Raw genomic sequence first — 20,613 nt, forward strand, 5'->3', positions numbered from 1 at the left:
GAGGAAGCGCTAAAGTGCTCAGACATTCAGAGGTATACAGAAACATTTCACAAGAAAGTCACATGGTACAGCTTCGTTCAATGATGAAGCAAAGCAACCAATCAAAATGAGGATGTTGATGCTTTTTATTCAGCCAGCAGCTGTTGACAGAAGAAACAATACTTCTATTGCAGAAAGGCACAGAAGACGGACTGAAGTCAACACGCAGTGCGATTCAGAATCAAACCACAGAAGTGCTGATTCAGTGTACCAAGAGGAAAAGCAGCACTGTCTGTGCGCTCGTGGTGTGTCTGTACAGCTGCCTCCGCACGACCCACTGTGTGCATGAGCAGAGGCACGAGTATTTTACTGCTCCTTCTTGTCTCCCACTTTCTGCATGTACTTGTTGTACTGGTTGTCTGTCTTCAGCAGCTTGTCCCACCAGGTGAAGGTGGAGGCGTAGTTCCCGACGAAGTTCATGTGGTGGAAGTCGTGGAAACGGGTGCCGGCGTAGAACGGGATCAGGTGGAGTGGGTTCAGAGGGATGTCGTAACCGCTGAGAGAGAGCAAGAAAAAAACAGGCTTTTAAATCTTTCAGAAATTCACTTGAAGAAATCACATTTGTTTGTTCTGTCTCACATTGGTAACATCAATATTTGCTTATTGAAAATCCTCCCAACTAGAGAAATAACAGGACACAGGAAATAGGTAAATGATGTTTCTGTAATGGTACTATACTGCTGCACTTTACTGAGCTGAGTACGCTCCCACAAACAATAACATTCGGTAACTTGTGCTCCCTTTTAGGCAAGTCCAACTGGGAGGAACCTGCTGGAGCGATTAAACATCTCATCTGGCGTGAGAACGCCTCGGGTTTCCCCAAGAGAAACTGGAAAGTGCTGCTGGGGAGAAAGCAGTGCCCTGCATAGCCTGCTGCCACCACAACCCGACCACAGAAAGGCAGAAGATGATGGACTTAGTCCTCTTTTAATAAATAATGTTGGCTGAAACTCATTTCTGAAGTGAAGAAACGTTAAATGATTACAAAAGAAAATGGAACAAATGATTAAATGTTGAAAATAATGTTTTTGTTTTGTGTATTTTGTATCTTTTGTGAGTTATGTATGTTGTATTAAAGGATTATTTTATTAATGATATATATTACTAACAGATATTGCATAATTTAGAATAAATTCCTTTCTTCCTCCCACAGTCCAAAGACATGCAGCTTAGGTTAATTGGTGACTCTAAATTTGCCCGTAGGTGTGAGTGTGAGTGTGAATGGTTGTCTGTCTGCGATTGATCTTGCCCGAAGTCAGCTGGGGTTGGCTCCAAACCCCCCACGAGGATAAGCGGTGTCGACAATGGATGGACGGATGGATGCATAACATATATTATATAATACATGTGTACATTTTAAATGTTAAAAGCACGTTGCAAAGTCCTTTACATCAAACCAAGAAATTGCAATGGTCAGAGTGAAATAAAATATAAATATATCAAATTAAATAAATCTATTATAAAAAGCCTTTAGTATCTCAAGAGAAAGGCGTTCTGTCACCTGATCATATGTTAGTAACATCTGGTGTTCTATGTGGCCGTCACAAGTTACTGACAGACTTAAAGCAACATTAGATATCTATTTTACCTAAAAATGAAAGCTTCAAAATCATTTAATGGTGCACTGACTTACAATTGAAAGAATGCCACCTCTTTCATTCCCACTCTGCACCGAGAGCACCTGCTCTTGCTCTTTGTAACTTGGGTTGAGTGGGTACGATGTCCTTGGAAGGTGCATAATGCTTTACAGCACTACATGTACCTGCTGTGGCTGCAGATGTGTTTGGTTGTCCTTTGCTTACATAAAAAGCCTGCTTTGAATAACTTTGCTCTTGTGTGAATAGTGTGGTACCCTTCGTCCATCTGATATCAACTTAACTAAACGTGCCTGTAATGACCATTTTGGCAGCAGAGGCCACTGTTGCTACTGCTGATCAAAAGTCAACACAGTCTTGCTTTAATGAGAAATGAATGAGTACATGAGAAACATGCATTTTGTCATGTACCTGTCATCTTAGTTTTTACTGTAATCAGTGATGTAACTTCTGCTCTGTTTCTCCAACAGTGTTATATTCTGCTGTCTTTAGAGTCGTGGGGATGAAATGTCTGACGTAGCTCTATTTACTGAGGAAGCTGTTATTGTGTCCCACCTGTGGACGTCAATGGTCTCCAGCAGGCGGAAGGACACCCAGGCCCACAGGAAGAACACGTGGTTACAGAAGATCATGATGCCGATGAAGAAACCAGCACCCAGGATGAGAGTCTCAGCGGGATGAGCGTATTCTGCCTGCATGCCGAACGGAGCCTGAGGGACAGCGGAGAGATTGTTATGAAGACGTGCATGAGTGGTCACAGCGGGTTTATTTAATAAGTAACTCTTAAGTAAAGAGATTGACCAGACAGTGGTGTGTTTGTGTTTATCACGTGTGTGTGTGTTTTTTTTTTACTCACTGTGAATTCATGGTGGACTTTGTGGATGTATTTGTAGATCCTGCGGTGATGCAGCAGGCGATGGAGGAAATAGTGCCAAGTATCTTCAACAATAGCACAGCCAAGGCACTGAGCTAGCAGGTACGGCCTAGAGGGGAAGACCGAGAGAGGCTGGTCATCACAGGAAAAGCACACCGCGTTATTATAACAACATTTGACTGATGGATCCCACTGAAGGTCCTTCGATTAATAGCAGCATGTAGCAGAAGTCATTTCTATACAACAGTCTTAAAAGGTTTAAATAAATAGTTAAATTGAAAACATCTTTTAAATCCCACAACGGATGAATTGGAACCTCATACTTAAAGGTGATTTTGCAACAAGACACAAAAACACATGCGATCAGTGATCTACAGCCTGATATGCAAGAAATATGTATAATAAGAAAGATGTCTTAGTTTCAGACTTATTTATAGCAACGTAAATAAGTGTATTCTTATTATTAGCAGTAGAAGTATTATTAGCATTAGTATTGTTACTTTAATCTTTTTTAATTATGTTGTTCAAATAGTGACATCAAGCAAATTAAGAGATTCATTTATTAATCAAATTAATTAAAAGAGGCTAAGACTAGTTGTAACTGTTTGTTTTTCACATGAGTGATGAGTTTTCTCTGACGTGATGGACAACAGTAAACACAGTTAATTGCTCTGAACCTCCGTTTTATCATTTTATATGTGATATTATCTCCATTGCCCATATTGTAATACATATTGACAATGGACAAACACACTTAATATTCCCCAGCCCTACACATTTATCTAAGCAACATGGTTCAATGTTATCTATCAGCGTCATAGATAGGCACATTCAACGTGCTACCATGCTAGTAAAATACCTCTTGCCTGAGTCTAGTGTACGCTGCATTCACACACTGCTTTTTTTTACAACTGCAAATGTGCTTGGATGGCAGTATAACTACTCTGTGTTTAGGGGGCTTTGAATATGACACGCTTAGGTGTGTTTTATTGTACTGACCAGCGTGGCATGGAGTCCCAGTCATAAGGAATGTTGAAGAACTCGGTGAAATAGTAAGTGCCACAGATCAAAGGCAGCTGGATACAGAAATGGTTGAACAGCAGCATCTTGAAACATCTCCACTGTTTCTCCCAGGTCTCTGGCTTGTCCTGCACACAACACACACACACAGTCGTGCAAAGAGAGTCTTTTAAGAGGTATGTCGCCTTGGATTTTAAAAAAATAAACCTATTACAACCACACAAACCTGTTGGATCTTGTATTTCTGCATGAAGGGCATGAACTGGAAGAGGAAACCGGGCAGGCAGAAGAGGAAGTAGATGAACTCATGGACGATGAGCGACCCCCATGTGGCAATCTGGAACTTGGTGTAGTTGTCCAGCATGTAGCCCCAGGCGTGTTTCAGGGAGGGCTGGAAGGGGTTTTCTGGCAACACTGCATCTACGTACTCCACCGCCAGGTAGGCAGAGCTCAAGATGTCTGCCGTGCCGTTCACCGCCATGATGGACAACGTGAGGTGACTGGAGATGTGGAGAGGAGACTGGAAAACAGGAACAGTGTGTTACTGAACAACTCTCAGACAGCTAAAGGTGGACAGCTACTATTCTCTGTCATGACGGTCCACCTTAAGTTTGTTTGTCAGTCAATAGATTGTAAAAGGCTAAAGAGGAAACATAATGTGACAGAATTTAAAATAATTATTACACAACACTCAGAAATCCAGCTCACTTTTACTCACTATTTACGATGTGTGCTAATTTTAATTCCATCAAGCATTCAGAAGCTTAAAGTTGCTGCATATATACAATTACTTGGGTTATTCTTTTACTTGCTGTTAATACTTTTTAACACATTTCACATTGGTTTCATGACTATACAAATACAGAGACAACACAACCAAAAAACCCTGAACTCACAGAAATCCATCCATCCGTTTTTTAATCACAATTTAAAATGTGCACTAACTATGGCAAAAGGTTTGGATGCGTTGCTATGCTGCACATAAGTAGAGCATGTAATTTGTTTTTCTCCGTTGTTTGCACATTTCAGCTTGTCTGGTCCTCATACAGTTTTTTTTTCTTCAATTCTATTAATAATCAGAAAACTAACTTTAATCAACTAAATACTACTTTAAAACAGTAAATACTACAAGCCTGCAGAAATACTACTGAAAAACTCACGTAGGAGGTGATCAGATCTTTCACTTATGTGAACTAGATGTAACAGTGTGTTAAAATTCTCCATGTTAAAATAATGTGTTCCTGCATTCAAAGCAAAATGTACTAAATGGACAAAAGTAAAAGTATCAAAGAAAAAACGTACTGCTAATGCAAACTGCCTTATTTGGCTGCTTATTGGGTTATGGTGAGTGCATTAGTATGTTGTACAAGCAGCATTATTAAGTTGTAGCTAGTTGAGGAGCAGCTGGTAAATATTTTAAACAGTTTAACATGGAAGCACTCAAACGAAGTACAAGTAACATAAATTGTACTTGAGCACATGTAAGGCTCCACAACTGCAAACTTTAATAACATTGTACCACTGAAATATACTTTAACTTTCAAATTACTGAACTCAGAAAACCAAACAGTTTTTTTACATCACAGTTTACAATGTGGACACACACATCTCAGACAAACACTACGTTAGCCAAACACATTGACAGCTCAAACATTGCTTTAGCTCTCACTTCTTCGCTCAGGTACATCACCCACGGGTGTGCTTTAACATTCGCTGCTAAATGTTCAGCTGAATCACTAATTTTAAGCCAAAAAACGATGAAGTCTCTCACCTTTTCGTGCTGCGTCCCGTCTACCTGCGCCAGGAGCGTCCGGCAGGGTGAAGTACAGTCATATCGAGCGATCTGATTGGCCGACAGGAGAGGAGACTGACGTCAGGGGGCCGAGCGGCGTCGCTGATTGGTCGGCGGGATGGAGTGATGATAGTGAGACTGAAGGTTTCTAGAGCAACGACCAATCAGAGGCTAGTACCGCTTTCATAACCTCCTCAGTGTTGACCGGGCTGTATGAGGGAAGAGATGGGGTGGTCATGAACATGAAATCTACATGATGACAGATTTTTTTTTTTTTAAACGTGTGTAAATAAGAAAATGCACTTAACCACAACAGAAGAAACTTAAGTTGTCAAATATGAAATGCTGTCTGTATTCCACGAACTTTGCCTAAATAAAATAGAAAAAGTTTGAGTAAATGCAGACAGGTTTTGCTACTTGGTGATTTACAATGTGCAACAAACACATTTTGGCCAGTGCCAAGAGTGTATTAACATTCAACACGCAGCACTAACTGGAGACATGTGAAACTGTGATAAATAAATCACTGTTCAGTTATTAAAATATCACACACAGCCGCGAATTCCATTTCAATGTTTTACTGATTTGGCAAAGTTTTAAAAACAGATTTTATCATTTCACAGCTTTAAATACAAGAAGCATATTTATTAATGATAATATAAAACAAGTAATGAAACATTTTCAAAGTCATTAGCCTACATGACATTCCTCAATACACTGACAAGAAACAGCGATACCAGTTACTATTATAGCAATTTTCAATATAGGAGGCGAAGGACGAGAAAGAGACTGAAGAAAAAGGAAAATAAAGAGCAGGTTTGGTCACTTTCCAGGAAGAGAGAACAGATTAGTAAAGTAGTAAAGATAGACAGAAATAAGGAGACATATTAAAATTGGCACATTCATAGTACGTCAGGGTGTGCAGTAGTTAATAGGGTTGCTACACCAAAGGAGAGGAGGGTACTGTTGAAGGGGAGGAGGTTAAAGTTGGGGACCATGCAGTGAGTTCAGGCTGTTGTCGTCGTCATTAGTGGTTACGACCACAGCAAAGACGGCTGCCAGGCGACAGTAAAGCACTGATACATCCAACTGTTTTTCATCTCAAACAGCGTCTCCTCCTGCCTGTCACTGTTTTTGGCAACACGAATGAGGCTTCTCCTCCTAACCAGAAGTATTCCAGTCAAAGTTGTTTTTGTTTTTTTTTTGCTTTTAAGAAGAAATGCACATTTTCTGCAACTGCTTCTCACGCGGCTGCTCTGAATTCATGCGGGCCGACATAACGTCACCGATCTAGAGCCAGTTCTCAAGCGTCTTTATCCCAGTCCAGCTGTGCTCTGTCCAGTAACAGTACTCAAGGCATAACAAAGGAGAGGAAGAGGGATGTGAGAGGGGAGTACTTTGATATTCAGGCACTCTTGAACAGCCACACTGCAGCACTGTAAAAAGGCCAGAGGTCAGACAGAGTGCGTTCATGCGGCGTCGGACCAGGCGTCACCACACAGATGCACACAAACACACATGCTCACATGTGCAAGCAAAGGAGCACCTTGAAATGCAAGCGCGCACACACACACACACACACACACACACAGAAATATGCAGACTCACACACACACACACACACACACACACTTTTCAGGAGGATAAAAATGAAGGAGAAACAAAGATTTCAGTCCCAAATGGTCCTTCTCTGCCTTCCTCTCCCGTAGTTAGATCAGTGGTCTCTCTCTCTCTCTCTCTCTCTCTCTCTCAGAGCTGGTTCATGTTAACATTACTAATGTTAAAGTAACTTTGCAGTTATAGTAGCTTCATATCAGTAGCGTTTCAGTGACACTGCAGTGGTACAGTGGTGCTTCAAACTGGTTTGTCCAGTCGCTGCGGCAGTCCTCCCAGGAGGGGATTAAAACACGGGTTCAATCCCCCCCGTTTGTTACAGCTCCTCCGTTCAAGTGCAAAAATCTTCATCATCGTCGTCATCCTCAACAACAACAATCTTGTCATTTTCTTCATCTTCGTCAGTGCCTGTGCTAATGCTGCCCAACATCAAAGCATTGGCATCATAGACAGATCCAAGATCAGTATTCAGCAGGAGAATATGCTCTGCTCCGAATCAGCGGCAGGTGTCAGGAGCAGTCATAAGGGCTTGTCGATCACAGTCACGCCTGTGGTCAAAAAAATAATAGAGATTAGGAGGGTGCACACATGATATCATCTTCTTATTACCAGCTTTGTTGAACACTCAACTCTTTTTCAAAAGTTACCTCTCACTGCAGTTTGGATGCAAAATGTTGATTTTCAGCATGTATGTTCACATGTTGCCTACACACCTGCATAACTGCGTCCTGTGCTCATGCAGGTCGGCAGTAAAGTCCACTTGTCCGAGTTGGGATTGTAGAACTCCACAGAGGCCAAATTACAGCTGCCGTCGTCTCCACCCACCACATACAGTAAGTTATTTACAGCACACACACCTGAAAACGCAAAACGCGCAGAGGGGAGATAAATGGACGTCTAACGGACTAACTAGTCACGGCTGAGGATGTGTGGTCGAACATCTGCCTCACCTGCGTTACGTCGACACATGTTCATGTCAGCTACCTGTCGCCAGCTGTTAGAGGCCGGGTCGTAAACTTCACAACTCTTTCTCACCAGTGGGCCATCATGACCCCCCACAGCATACAGTAAACCTTTTAACACACCGACACCTGAGGAGGACAAAAAAAAAAAGAAAGAAGCATTTTACAACATCTGGTCACCATTTGTCATAAATTCGCCTCAGTGAGTATTAGCTTCACACGCACCACCTTTATCTGTTTCTTTCTAAGTCAAATGGACCAGCATAATTATGTCTTATAGGGTTAAGAAGAAAATGATCTATATTTAAATGTAAAGCTCGCCTGCTCCACTGCGTCTCGTGCCCATCTCAGCGATGTAGCTCCACGTGTTGGTTTTAGGGTTATAAGCTTCTACTGTACTCAGACATTGTCTGGTCGCACCATCGTAACCTCCCACCGCGTACAGGATCCCTGAGAAACACACATGAAATGCATGTAATTCATGGCTCAGAATGAGGGGTGGAGGCACAGAGGTGGACAAAATAACAGAAACACATTAAGATAAAATAATGTTGCCATACAGGTAATAGAAAATTGTGAAGCTTAAAAACTGACACAATTGCAAATTAAGTGCTTTAATTTAAACATTTGGCTTTTTCATGACTTCAACTTTGTGGGATGTACATTTATTTCTCTTTGATTTACATATCTGTCCTCTGTGGTCATCTCTATACAAAGTTCAAGGTATGTGTCCTTCCTTCTGTGTTGACAAAGGTCAACTTATAATCACGTTGTTCATGCTGGTTTCCTGCATTTTATAATAATCACAACACTACAGAAGCTTTAAGTCAGTTGTTGTCTCTACAATCTATGGCTTCAACACCTCTGACCAAAATAAAAAAAAACAAGATATGTGCTTTGAAAATTTTGTATTCATTGCAGGACTATTGTATGGTTTATGAGGTGTGCTGACTGTGAAACTGAACTGGGAATTGTACTCACCATTAACAACACCCACTCCTACACTGCTTCGTCGGGTACTCATGGGCAGCACATGGAACCACTCATCTGTCTTAGCGTTGTAAGCCTCGACTGTCGACAGACCTGCAGACACACACAGAAGATGCATCGAAACCGCCAAAATCAGGCGTATATATTGTATACAATCAACAATTTCCTGCTGAAGTCAAATGAAAGGCCTCTGGGGTGGCGTTCACTGATCTCTGGCGTTCACTGATCACGGCAATTCTAACGTCACACCATCACAGCTGTACCTGTGCTGCCGTCAAAGCCCCCCACAGCGTACAGGAGGCCATTGAGCACAGAGGCCCCCAGCGTTGATCGACGGTCTTGCATGCTGCTGACGCTCGTCCAGCGGTCCATCATCGGGTCATAACAGTCCACCGTCCGCACACGAAGAGAACCGTTGAATCCGCCAACTGCGTACACACACCCGCTCACGTACACGACACCTAAAAGGCACCAACACAGGAACTACACAGGTAAACATGCATAGCAACAGAAAGACTCACACACACTTTCTTTATGAATTACCCCGAGGATCAGTTAAGCCTTTTCTTATCTTCTCTGCACTGGACACTTGAAAGTGAGTTCTGTGTCAGAATATATGACTGAACACTTTCCCATTACATCTTATAATCTTTGGGTAAAAATTGTAAAAAGTGATATTATATCATGAAAGTAGGGCATTTAAGTTAAAGGTTAGAATGCATTTTAGGTTCATCCTGAAATTTCACCTGAAAGCCGAATACCCTTAACTTTTTGTGAGTAGTGTATATATATGTGAGAGTTCAGTGTAGTTTTTTAGTGTCTCCTGGTTACCATGAAGAAGATGGTACAGAATTAAGTGAATGTATTGTGCATTTCTGATGAAGTAACAACCTCTAACAAACTTGTTTTCCTGCATGCGTCTTCACAGTGAGGCCCATCTGTGGGCGTCTATGGTGGAAACATGCCACCAGAGGGCATAGTAACATAACAATCACTTTAATTTTACCACAGAATATGGATTTTGACCTAAAATGATCTGACCAGAGAACATCTGATTGTCACTTCAAAAAGACAAAAGTCAACACATTTAGTAAAATAAGTGTTCAGATGAATGTGATAAAATCTAGAAATATCACATCACCGTACCAGGTGGAAGTAGGCCTGAACACCACTGTAAGAGTTATATGAATACAGCATATCAAATATTAACCTTGTGCACCGTTGGCCAATAACACTGGTAATATATCATGAAACCTGCCCAGTTTATCGCTGGTGTTTACACTTTATTGGCTGTTTGAGAGCAAGGTCCTAGTAACTTCAATTTACCAAATTAATATTTACACGTTGTTGAGGACCACCTGAATGCACCATCCAGGGGAAGGTTTAGTGTGGCCTTCAGGTCCTCTGGTGCGGTGATGTAGTTTATTGTTATTGAGGGTTTCCTACCTGCTCTGCACCTCCTGGTCGGCAGCTCGGCCACCTGGTACCATCTCTGCTCCTCAAAGTCAAAACATTCGACACTGCGGATGGCCTTGGGGGCCTGGCCTCCAACCACAACCATCACCTAAACACAACGCAAAAGCAGGGACTGTAGATCAACTGTTGGTTTTTCTTATTAAAGTAGAGCGAGTCCCCGCAGCTCAGTGGACGGCGAGTGAATATGATACCTTAGGACAGCAGGCTGGAGTCCTCATGCGTGTGCGAGCCGTTTTCATCAGAGCTCTCTGGTCAGCGGGCAGCAGGTGGTACTTCATGGCCTCAATCAGGTAGTCTTTACAGGCACTGCTGTTCTTAATCAGAGACTCTTCCTCCACCCGCTGACACAACCACACAGTGAGAGAGGAACCAATCAGTCAACAGGATTTACAAAGTACTCCAGTGTACAGTGACACAGCGGCTGAGACACAAAGGTAACTGAACATGACAATAATCCAAAATCAGGACTATTACTGATTCAGGAGATCTTGTCTTGTCACTTAGATGTTTGTCTTTAGACTATCTGAACAACGGTAACAGCACGAAAAGATTAAATGTTGTATGTATAAGTTACATCCAGTGGTGCAGTGTAGTCTGTGATGGAGTCTTTCTTCTCCATCACAGACAACAAAATTACCTTCCCTATTAAGTGAGGCACCACCCTCATTCACTACGCCACCAATATCATCCTATTCTGTTATTCACACATTATTTTTGCATATAGCCAAGTGCCAGATGAGTAGAAGGCAACAAGCACACCACTTGCTACATCTCTTTTGTGGTGCAGGCAATCAAACCCCCTGAAAAACCAATTCCAAAGAAGAAAAAAGGTCGATTCCTGCACACACTCATCATCTCTGCATTGATTTAATTAAAAAGAGTCAACATTTCGGTCATAGATGTCGCACTGCACTGGATTTTCTTCTTAGTTAAATGCAGCCAAAATATAAGTCACACAGTTGTTCTGTGAGTGATGAGGTAGGCAACTGCAAAATTCACTCCATAGATGTTAAATTTAATTTTTTTTTTTTTTAAAGTTGAGCTGTGCTCTGCTATAACGAATTCAAAAAATGACAATATTACAAATTTAAATCCTGCCTCCCATTCTGCCCGATGATATCTCCCTCTTACCTATACTTACATGATTCATCACTTTGCATTATTCTCTATATTCTTTCCTTTAAAATGTACAAACTTTTTCTCCTTTTCTGGTGTTTTACATATTTATTATACTTACTGCTATATCATATTTTATGATACAATGCACAGGTATGGAGATAGTCAGCGAGCACTTCACATCAAACCCTATTTTGTATCATTATGTAAGTGACGAATAAAAGACAAACAAGTTGTTAGGTCGCTTGGTAAAATCCTGCTCTAAAATTTGAACCAATTGTTCCTCAGTTGTATCAGACTAACGGTGAAAGTTAATCTCTTTTGTTGTGAAGGCCACTACCTCGGGACAGAAACAAGATAACAAGACAGAAACAAAACTGAATGATCAATGAGCTAGAAATATATATAGAGAAGCCTGGTCAATGAATATGAATGTCAGCCACCGTCTGACTTTATTTGACTGAAGAAAAAAAAAAAACAACGTATGATATACTGTCAAATGCCAAAATAAATCTGGAAACATAATCTGGTATTGCTGTGAGAAAAAAAAAAAACATGATCTGATGTTTTTTGCCAACTCATCCCTGTTTTAATAACAGCCAAAAAAAATTGTTGGACAAAATCCCCTGTAAACTGGATACGTAGCAGCCTGTGAGCCTGACTGTGTGCTAGCAAACACAGACAGAGTGTTTAGCCTGCCTGGGTGTTGAAACAACACTGACACTTAAGCACAGAGCAGTTCTCCCAGTAAGCAGCAGTAATGTTGCACTGTGGTCAAAACATAAAAGTTATCTGGTCGCAGGCAAGAGATGTTATTAACAACAAATGACCTTGAGTGTTCTGCAGATTAAAAACTTAACTCATCTGCCCTCCATCATGGAATAATTGGGACTGTTGCTCCATCATTAGCTCAGCTGTGGTTTAAGATTAAGGAGGGGTTTAAAGCTGGGCTGCCTGTAGAAATCACCTGAACTCCTGCAGAAGTCACTGCATCTGAGGTCCAGCCAGCAGACCAGGTGTAACTGAGGTTTAAGCTCATCAAGTTCAGTATGTGGAAGGATTTTTACAGCTCAGATCATTTTACTAATTTCTAACACTTTAATGTTTTACCGTGAATTTTCTTCTTCTTCTTCTTCCTTCTTTTTTATTTATTGAGGATGTTATGGTTGACTTATCATGTTATACTCGCTGTTGTTAGTTAGACTGCATTGGATCAGAGGACAGATATGATTGACTGAAATTTGGATGCAGTGATCCGCATCTTAGAACGAGTGTGAGACTGTGGTGTAAAATAGGGATGGTAATGGCCCCTTCCCTACTTTCTACCCCCGTCTTCCGACGCCATTTGCTCTGACCACACCCATCCTCAAACTCAGCCTTCACTGGGATCTCAACTCCACATCTGTAAAGTTTCATAACTTCATCTTGGACAGGTGTGATATTGGGATGTTGTCAAAATCTGTCCACAGACGGAAGGACATTTAAAAAACACACAGACTTACAAGGTGAAAGCAACACCAGCCACACTGTAGCTGCTGGTAATAATCATATGTGTATCATCAGACTCACTGACCCCTGCAGGCTCTGATATAGGTGGACCTGCTCTAATTTGCAGCTGAGCCAGTTGAACATGCATCACTGAAAACACACAGATTCACACACTCATACCTGCACCAGGTATTCTCTGGAGAGAAGCGGCAGGCGAACATGTTCCATCAGGTGAGCCAAGTGTTCCTGCCGGACATCTTTATCATGGTTGACCCAAGCTATCACTGCCTCAAACACCTACACGATGAATGACACCCATTAAGCACAGCAGGTACAAATAACTCAGTGGTGCCGTCCAACCTGAGAGTAACAGACGGGGTGATTGTGTGTGTATACCTTCTCCTCTGTGGGAATGGTGAGCTTGTCGCTGGCGATCAGGCTGGACACCTGCTCCATGCCCAAATTGAGGAACTCTTCACTCCCAACCACCTCAGTGAAATGTTGCTCTGTTATGGAAAAAAACTATTTTGTGACTGCAGATGTTCCACAATTGTGCTTCTCAACATTTTTCATTAATTACACCTGTTCTCATTCTGTCTCTTCCACTGTCCCACATGCTCCAGGACACATGCAACCAATTTTAGTAGAGCAATAAGAGCTGCTCACACACATACACACTGCAAAAAGTTTTACACACACACACACACGCACACAAACCTGCATAGCTGTTAGCCTGTGTGAGCAGCTGAGAGCAGGCGTGTAGGTCAGCGAAGGCTCGTATTCCCAGACAGTTGGATGGATGAAGCTGAGAGCTCAGGAACTCACAACAAGCCTTTTTTACCTCGTTCAACTGCAGCAGGCCTGCTGCGGGCAGCAAAGCCTGAAAACACACAGACAGAACGTCCTGCATGAAGTGATCGTTCTGGTACTTTATAATGCAGCCAATTTAAATCGAAGCGGTGACAAGTTTGTGTGCAGAGACACCACCTTTATGTTGGTTGATCACAGGTTTAATCGCCCAAAATTACCTGCTTGTCACTGCTACAATTTCCTTTAGTGGGAAACTAAACTGCTCCAGTGGAGACACTGGAGTATGTGTGTGACTTACAGTAAAAGGTCTGTGTTTCCAAGCTAAACTGCAAATAACAGCGGTAAGAATAAAATTCATTTTAGTTTAGTTTTTATCTTCTACACTTTCGAAAAAGAGTGAATTTCCCTCCAGTCAAAGCAGGAGTTTGAAAATTTGTCTAAAAAGGTGCTTCACGCATGATCACCATTTATCAAGTGACATAAATATTGTGAAGAATAAAAATGATCCCCTAATCTCTGCGGTAATCTGATGTCTGCAGCAGGGATCAATCTGAAATTGCAAACCAACAGGTTTGATTATCAGTTATGGAAAAAGGCAGTTTCATGTATTAGGGCGGTCAGACAGGCAGGGCAAGTCAGGAGTTTGTGATTACTTCTATTGTTGGGTCTCGGGGTTAAATCACCTCTGAAGATTCAGAGGAGAAGCTCCATGTCAACTGTGGTTTAAGAGCAATCAGACCAGCTGCTATATCGCCTGGTTCAAATCCACCAGACTCCATTGACAAAAACAGTATTTTTACATGGCAGTTGCTGGTCTATGGCTGTCTTGATCCACTGGTTTGTTTCTGTTATTTTGTGACTTTGGTGTTTTAAAGGGTTAGTTAGGATCCAACACAATATTTATGCAACACAATATAACACAAATAAACTAAACAATCGAGGCAGCAGTAGACCAGCCTCTCCAGTGCTCTGCAAGGTAAAATTACTGTTTTTGCCAACAGGGTCTGGTGGGTTTCAATAATGCAAAAAGGAGCTTACAGGTCTATCTCTGTATGGATTCTTTCTGTAATGTTGTCAGAAACTTCCAATAACAATCTAAACCAGTCACTGGCAAAAACAAGCACTTTTAGCGGATGTGCTTTGATTGAGTGCAATTGCCATGACAGATTACACTGCAGCCATTGTAGCCTGTTTGCTGCCCGTTCCCATCTGCCGGCTGAGTCGATCTACTGGATCAATTCCAAAAGTTTTTGTGCCAACCAGTCATTTCAAACTCAAAATCTATAAAAATAGGGCTCAGGTTTAAAAATACTGATGTTATCCAATTTAATCCCTTAACCTCATAACTGAAAATAACATGGTGTTTTTTTGTGTGTGGGTGTAAACTGTCATTGATATGAAATTGTGTGTATATAGCCAGATAAACACCAGTGAAACCAACTAATTGGCAAACAAATACTGTCTACAGAAGTCAGTTAGCTCTTGGAAATGCTGGAGTGATAAAGAAAACAGATCTGGTTTTGTTTCCACTGACACTGTGAGTCTGGTTAATGGGATAGAAGGTGTTCAGATAACGTATTTATGTGAGCAGAAACACGTGTGAGTTTACCTGCACGTTATCCTCTGTGACCTGTATCTCTGCTGTGTAGATGTAGTCCACCAGCAGGCCCAGAGTCCAGCCGTCCATCTCCTTTATCCTCACTCGTTTCGCCCTGCTCTCTGCCATCTCGCCTGTTGGAAGCAAATCAGCGTTAAAGGAAAGACACTGAAACAAAGAGTGCAAAGTTCCTGTCGGATATCCAGCAGCGTGGACGGAGGAGAGTCCTCACCTGTGAACATAGCGTGGAAGTAGGGGCTCCCAGCAGCCAGAACCACCCTGTGAGCAGCGATCTCTACATCCTCCGCCACTATGGTCACATCACACAGCAAGCTCTGGCTGTATGGGCGAGAGAGAGGCGTGACGTTTAAGTCTTTTAAGTTTAAGTCAGTTTAAGAACAGAGGGGAAGAGTAGTTGCATCACCTGCGTAGCTCGTTCATGACTTTGAACGCTTTCCTCATGTGCCGAGGGTTGAGAGTGACAGGACCTTGCCTCTCGACTCCATCCTCCTTATCCAGAGCGTGTGGACAAAGTCTAGTGCACCTGAGAGGGACAGCACGGATACAAACACATGACACAAACACACAAAGATCCATTAGTGCAAATTAATGGAGGATATCTGAGTAACATCACCTGTCAGGATCATTATGCTGCCTGTTAATGAGAGCAGATAGAGGACTGTTGCTTTATTTTACATACAGAAGGTTGGCAAGTGATAACACAATGAGTGATCCTGATATATATATAAAATCCTAATACATATGATTATAGCCGTTATTTCCTCAGTGTTTTATCTTTCATATACAGTGGCCACTTAAAACTAGCAAAGATGAGAGGCAGTGTTCGAACCGTCATTGATCTCTAAAGTTTGTTTGTACTCAGTTTAAACCAAAGATAAGTCTGATTCACCACCAGGGAGAGCTGGTTTAATTGGCCTACACTGTTACTACTGGTGCCTTCAGTTTAACAGAACTCGATTCAGAAGATGAAACTAGGTGGTTAAAGGGTTGCTTCACCCAATTCCCCCAAAAATCACGCAGATACTTTTCGTTTTATTTGTTTTTAGTTTTAAGATGGGATTTCTGCCTCCACGGCACCTGCCAGCCAATCAGAACGAGCATTTTCCATGACCACGCCATGCAGTAAAGTAAACACTCCCTGTATAATAGCTTTAACACTGATTCAGGTTGGATGTCAATTAGCAGCATATGTAGGTCAGTCTGCAGGTGCACTAGTCAAACACTGAGTTATATTTTAGGTTTTTTTTATGTTCTTTAAGAGAAGCTTACGCAAGCATCTTTATGATAAACACCAAACACAGACACACTACATGAAGGAAAAGAAACAGAGGTCACACATTCCTTCTAACCAACATTGGTGCGGCTGACTAGTACACATCAAATGTTGCCTATAATGAGTCTGCGCTGTAGTAACTGTGTTTGGTAAACTCTAGAAGTTTCTGGCCTTTATTATCTGAGGTTTTGAGACGTTTGCTTTGCTTCCACCACAGTACAAGACTTTCTACAATAGACGGAGTCCTCATGACAATGGTGTGCACACATGTTAGTGATAGTTGAGCCGTTATTGTAGAGAGAGACGTTGCTGTTAAATATATCTTAATACTTCATTTTTCAATGAAGTGAGCGTCACAAATGTGATCCATTCAACTCCACTGTATTGATACAGTTCAACAGCTGACACCAGTCCTCCAAAAGCTGAATCTGCACCCAGCTTAAACAGTTTAAATGCAACTGAACACTATAACTTTAATGGGGATTTATTTTAAATAAGACACCCAATCCAACCAGTGTTACTAGGTTGGAATAAAACAACCCTCCTCAGTGTCTGTATGTATCAGTAAGTTTGAGGTAACTGGATTAAGACACCACATTATTTTGGAATATGCACCACATTCATCCATTCATTAAATATCAGTAGTTAAGGTCTTCAGATGAGTTTTTGACCCTTTACAAACAGGATCATAGCAGTGGTGAATAACACAGGGCTGGCCATGATTGACTTTGTACTTCAGCTCCATCACAAATACACAATAAATCAGCCGCCGGTTTTTGGGGGACACAGAGGCCTGAAAAGCTGCCACTAAATCTAAATTTGTATTTGTAGATGCTGCACATCTTCACTGCTCTTCAAACTACAAATAAACAAACATCATTAACTAATATTCAGCTGCACTGAATGGAGGAAGTCTTTTACCTTTATTAATACAAAAGTGTACAAATACTCCATTACAAGCTATTTTCTTGTGGATCAACTGTATAAAATGTCTGTAACCAGCAACCATACTTGAGTTCTAATAAATAAAAGTACTTCTATGACTGACATGCTATGATTTATAGCATTATTTAATTATTAATACTGATGCATCAAGGAGCATTTACTGCTACAGATGGAGCTGATTTAACAGCTTCACATACGGTTAGTTCAGTGTAGTGGTTCCCAACCTGGGGGGTGGGGCCCTTCAAATCTGAGGGGTCCTGAGATGGTTAATGGGAGAACAAAGAACAAACAAAGAAAATACACAGATTTGTGTTCAGTTTTTTTGGAATATTTTGTGAAACAAAAGATAATTTTAGGGGTCAGAGGGCAAAAGCTTGGAAGCCACTGATGGAATTGTATTTTATGAGCTTATCATATATTTTGTAAGAAACACATGGCTGTCAAATAAAAAAGTTAAGTACGAGTACCTCATAATTGTAAATATACTTGGTTACTTTCCACTGCTGATCAGCACAAACTGAGGCCTCCCTCTTATAATAAAACATCCAACACTTACATTATAATAAAAAGCGTCTTGTGGCAAAATCACGTGGCCCTTATTTTCTGTCACAAACACACCCACACACACACATATGGCCATGTAGCAGATAACACAGCACATACCTTAGCATGCATAAACAAAACACTGACACACACACACACATATATATATGTATGGCCATGTAGCAGATAACATATATACCATAGCTTGCATAGACAAAATACACTAACACACACACACACACACACACACACACACACACACGTTGCAGATAACACATGTACCATAGCATGCATAGACAAAACACACCAACACACACACACACACACACACACACCCATGTAGCAGATAACACATATACCATACCATGCATAGACAAAGCGCGCACACACACACACACACACACACTCTTCCAGCCTGCTGCGGACAGGCTCGGTGTCAGTCCCCGGGTATCAGTGGCTGGTCTCCCGGTCAGAGAGCAGCCACACCGGCTGGCCGCTGTCTCTGTCAATGCGGCACCATCAGTCAGGCAGCCACTGGGAAACGTCAACACACACTCTCTCTCTCTCTCTCACACACACACACACAGACACACACACACACACAGCCAGCTCTCTGCACTCACAGCGGATGACTGTCCATGATTCCGGTGTTTTTCAGAGGCTGAAAACTTGGCCCAGCAGCATGCACCATTCCATAACCACAATGTCGTCTTTAAAGGGTCCAAATTCAGGCGTGAATCATCCGTCCAGAGGCGGGGAGACATTAAACCAGGCTCCTTCATAAAAATACACAGCCGACTGCGGTGACACTCCGTACAAACACGTTGCGGTCCAACCCGGCTGTTGTACCCTGCGGACCGCCTCTCCTGTCGGACCCCCACCCCAAAAAACACACACACAACGTGCAGGAGAGGAAGCACCCGCAGCGTCCAGACGAGGGTTTATTTTGATCTTCTCTCTCCCCCTCGTCCCTCCTGGGTGTATCTGGGTGCGAGAGGCGGACCGACAAGGCTACCTGTTATTTTCCAATCGCTGATTAAAACGCACAAACAAGGACATGTCGGCAAAGACGGTCCTCTGAGCGGCCAAGGCGTCCCACAAGAAGGCACTGTCTCCCTCTAGCTGTGGAAGACTGACCGGGGACAGCACCATGATGACCAAAAACACCCCCAGGACACCGATCAGATCACATTAACAATAATAATGTCACTATATTCTGATTATAAGTAACTATTATCATTTTATTCTATACAATCTGCAATGAAACTGTACTTATTGACAATTTATTTACTTATTTGTGGCAATATTTCACTCCCATGTCATGTTATCTATATACATCATGTGCAAATATGTATGTATAATGTATCTTATAACATGACAGCAATCAATAATGCAAAATAATGAAATAAAACATGAGAACACAGCCAGAATCTCCTGATCTAATATTAATTAAATAAACACTGTACAATGACGGTGCCCAATAACATGCTGTACATTTTTAGTGCTTGTCAGTGGACGTAAGGTGCAAGGTCGTCCTTGGGTGTATAAAAATAACTGTTCTATCAAATATAAACTCACACTCACAGGAAGAAGTCTTGACATGTGAAGAGCAGAATAATTTCACTTACTATTATTATTATTGTGATAAGGCTCATAATCCCGATTTGGTGTCTCATGAATTTTGTAAATTTGATTTTATAATCCCACATTGACTTTGATTTTTTTGTAACGCAGCTTTTTACAGTAAATAATTGTGAAAGTATTAATAAAATAATTGATGAAATTTGACTTAGAAATATCTATTTTGTGTATTAGGTATCTTTAATTTATTTTTTCCATCCCTGAGATAAGATTCAATGTTAACAAGCATAACAAGGGTTTTCATAACGAGAGCTTATTCAGTTAAACAGACATTATCTCAATCACAGAATGTACGTAAAGAGTTAAAGGAGAGTCCATTTGAAGTCCAGCAGTAAATCCTTGATTCCCTGTTTTCTAAAGCCAGAAGCACAGACCCCTGCTTAGTAAAAAGCTTTGTCCCATCTGTGGAGATCTGTGTCTGCCTGCGCCGTCAGTGGACGGGCGTCGGATAGCTGTGAAGCTGAGGAGAACAAGTCTGTTGTGGTGTGAAGACACTGAATATATTAGAGACAGCAGGCTCAGTCATGGCTCATCTGAAGTCACTCTGTCATGGTTTCATACAAAAAGTGATATAGAAAGAAGCTCTCAGCAGGTTGGTTTTTTGAACTGTGATGACGAGATTTCACTGTGACATTTAATGTAAATATGTGGTTGTTTTAAGGTTTGCGTCATAGTTTTAACAGTTCTGTAAATGATGCTATTCCAGCTTCTCACTCACACATGGGACAAACTTCAGGAGCACACCAGTCATTTTGAATTGCATTTCCATGAAATTTGAGGGCAAATGAAAACAGAACAATCAAAATTGAAGCAGCAG

At 41.5% G+C, this 20,613-nt stretch overlaps 2 protein-coding genes across 2 annotated transcripts; both read right to left on the reverse strand.

Moving 5' to 3' along the window:
* Positions 1–134: 134 nt before the first annotated feature.
* msmo1 (methylsterol monooxygenase 1) lies at positions 135–5,341 on the reverse strand. Its single transcript, XM_070828073.1, has 6 exons — positions 5,300–5,341; positions 3,755–4,048; positions 3,508–3,656; positions 2,491–2,617; positions 2,190–2,344; positions 135–535 (listed from the first exon to the last, which is right to left on the reverse strand). The coding sequence occupies exons 2-6, from the start codon at positions 4,007–4,009 to the stop codon at positions 346–348; spliced, it is 876 nt and encodes a 291-aa protein (XP_070684174.1). The 5' UTR covers positions 4,010–4,048; positions 5,300–5,341; the 3' UTR covers positions 135–345.
* A 563-nt stretch (positions 5,342–5,904) lies between these two features.
* Positions 5,905–19,105, reverse strand: klhl2 (kelch-like family member 2). Its single transcript, XM_070827831.1, has 15 exons — positions 18,779–19,105; positions 15,798–15,917; positions 15,606–15,712; positions 15,386–15,507; positions 13,684–13,846; positions 13,363–13,472; positions 13,147–13,263; positions 10,554–10,703; positions 10,333–10,450; positions 9,150–9,347; positions 8,878–8,979; positions 8,218–8,346; positions 7,885–8,025; positions 7,648–7,791; positions 5,905–7,482 (listed from the first exon to the last, which is right to left on the reverse strand). Exons 1-15 carry the CDS (start codon positions 18,844–18,846, stop codon positions 7,454–7,456), a joined length of 1,818 nt encoding a protein of 605 aa, XP_070683932.1. The 5' UTR covers positions 18,847–19,105; the 3' UTR covers positions 5,905–7,453.
* Positions 19,106–20,613: the final 1,508 nt, after the last annotated feature.

This window comes from Pempheris klunzingeri, chromosome 3, assembly GCF_042242105.1.
Source record: "Pempheris klunzingeri isolate RE-2024b chromosome 3, fPemKlu1.hap1, whole genome shotgun sequence".
NCBI classification, from domain to species: Eukaryota; Metazoa; Chordata; class Actinopteri; order Acropomatiformes; family Pempheridae; genus Pempheris; species Pempheris klunzingeri.

What these genes read in the sequence shown, in the direction of transcription:
- msmo1 (XM_070828073.1), bottom strand. Translation starts at nt 4,009, where the DNA reads ATGGCGGTGAACGGCACGGCAGACATCTTGAGCTCTGCCTACCTGGCG. An exon ending in TGGGACTCCATGCCACGCTG is followed by an intron (nt 2,618 to 3,507) that starts GTCAGTACAATA and finishes CTTCCCCTCTAG; the next exon opens with GCCGTACCTGCTAGCTCAGT. An exon ending in GAGACCATTGACGTCCACAG is followed by an intron (nt 536 to 2,189) that starts GTGGGACACAAT and finishes GCTCTCTCTCAG; the next exon opens with CGGTTACGACATCCCTCTGA.
- klhl2 (XM_070827831.1), bottom strand. Translation starts at nt 18,846, where the DNA reads ATGGTGCATGCTGCTGGGCCAAGTTTTCAGCCTCTGAAAAACACCGGA. An exon ending in CCATTCCCACAGAGGAGAAG is followed by an intron (nt 13,264 to 13,362) that starts GTATACACACAC and finishes TTCATCGTGTAG; the next exon opens with GTGTTTGAGGCAGTGATAGC. An exon ending in CTCCAGCCTGCTGTCCTAAG is followed by an intron (nt 10,451 to 10,553) that starts GTATCATATTCA and finishes CGTTGTGTTTAG; the next exon opens with GTGATGGTTGTGGTTGGAGG.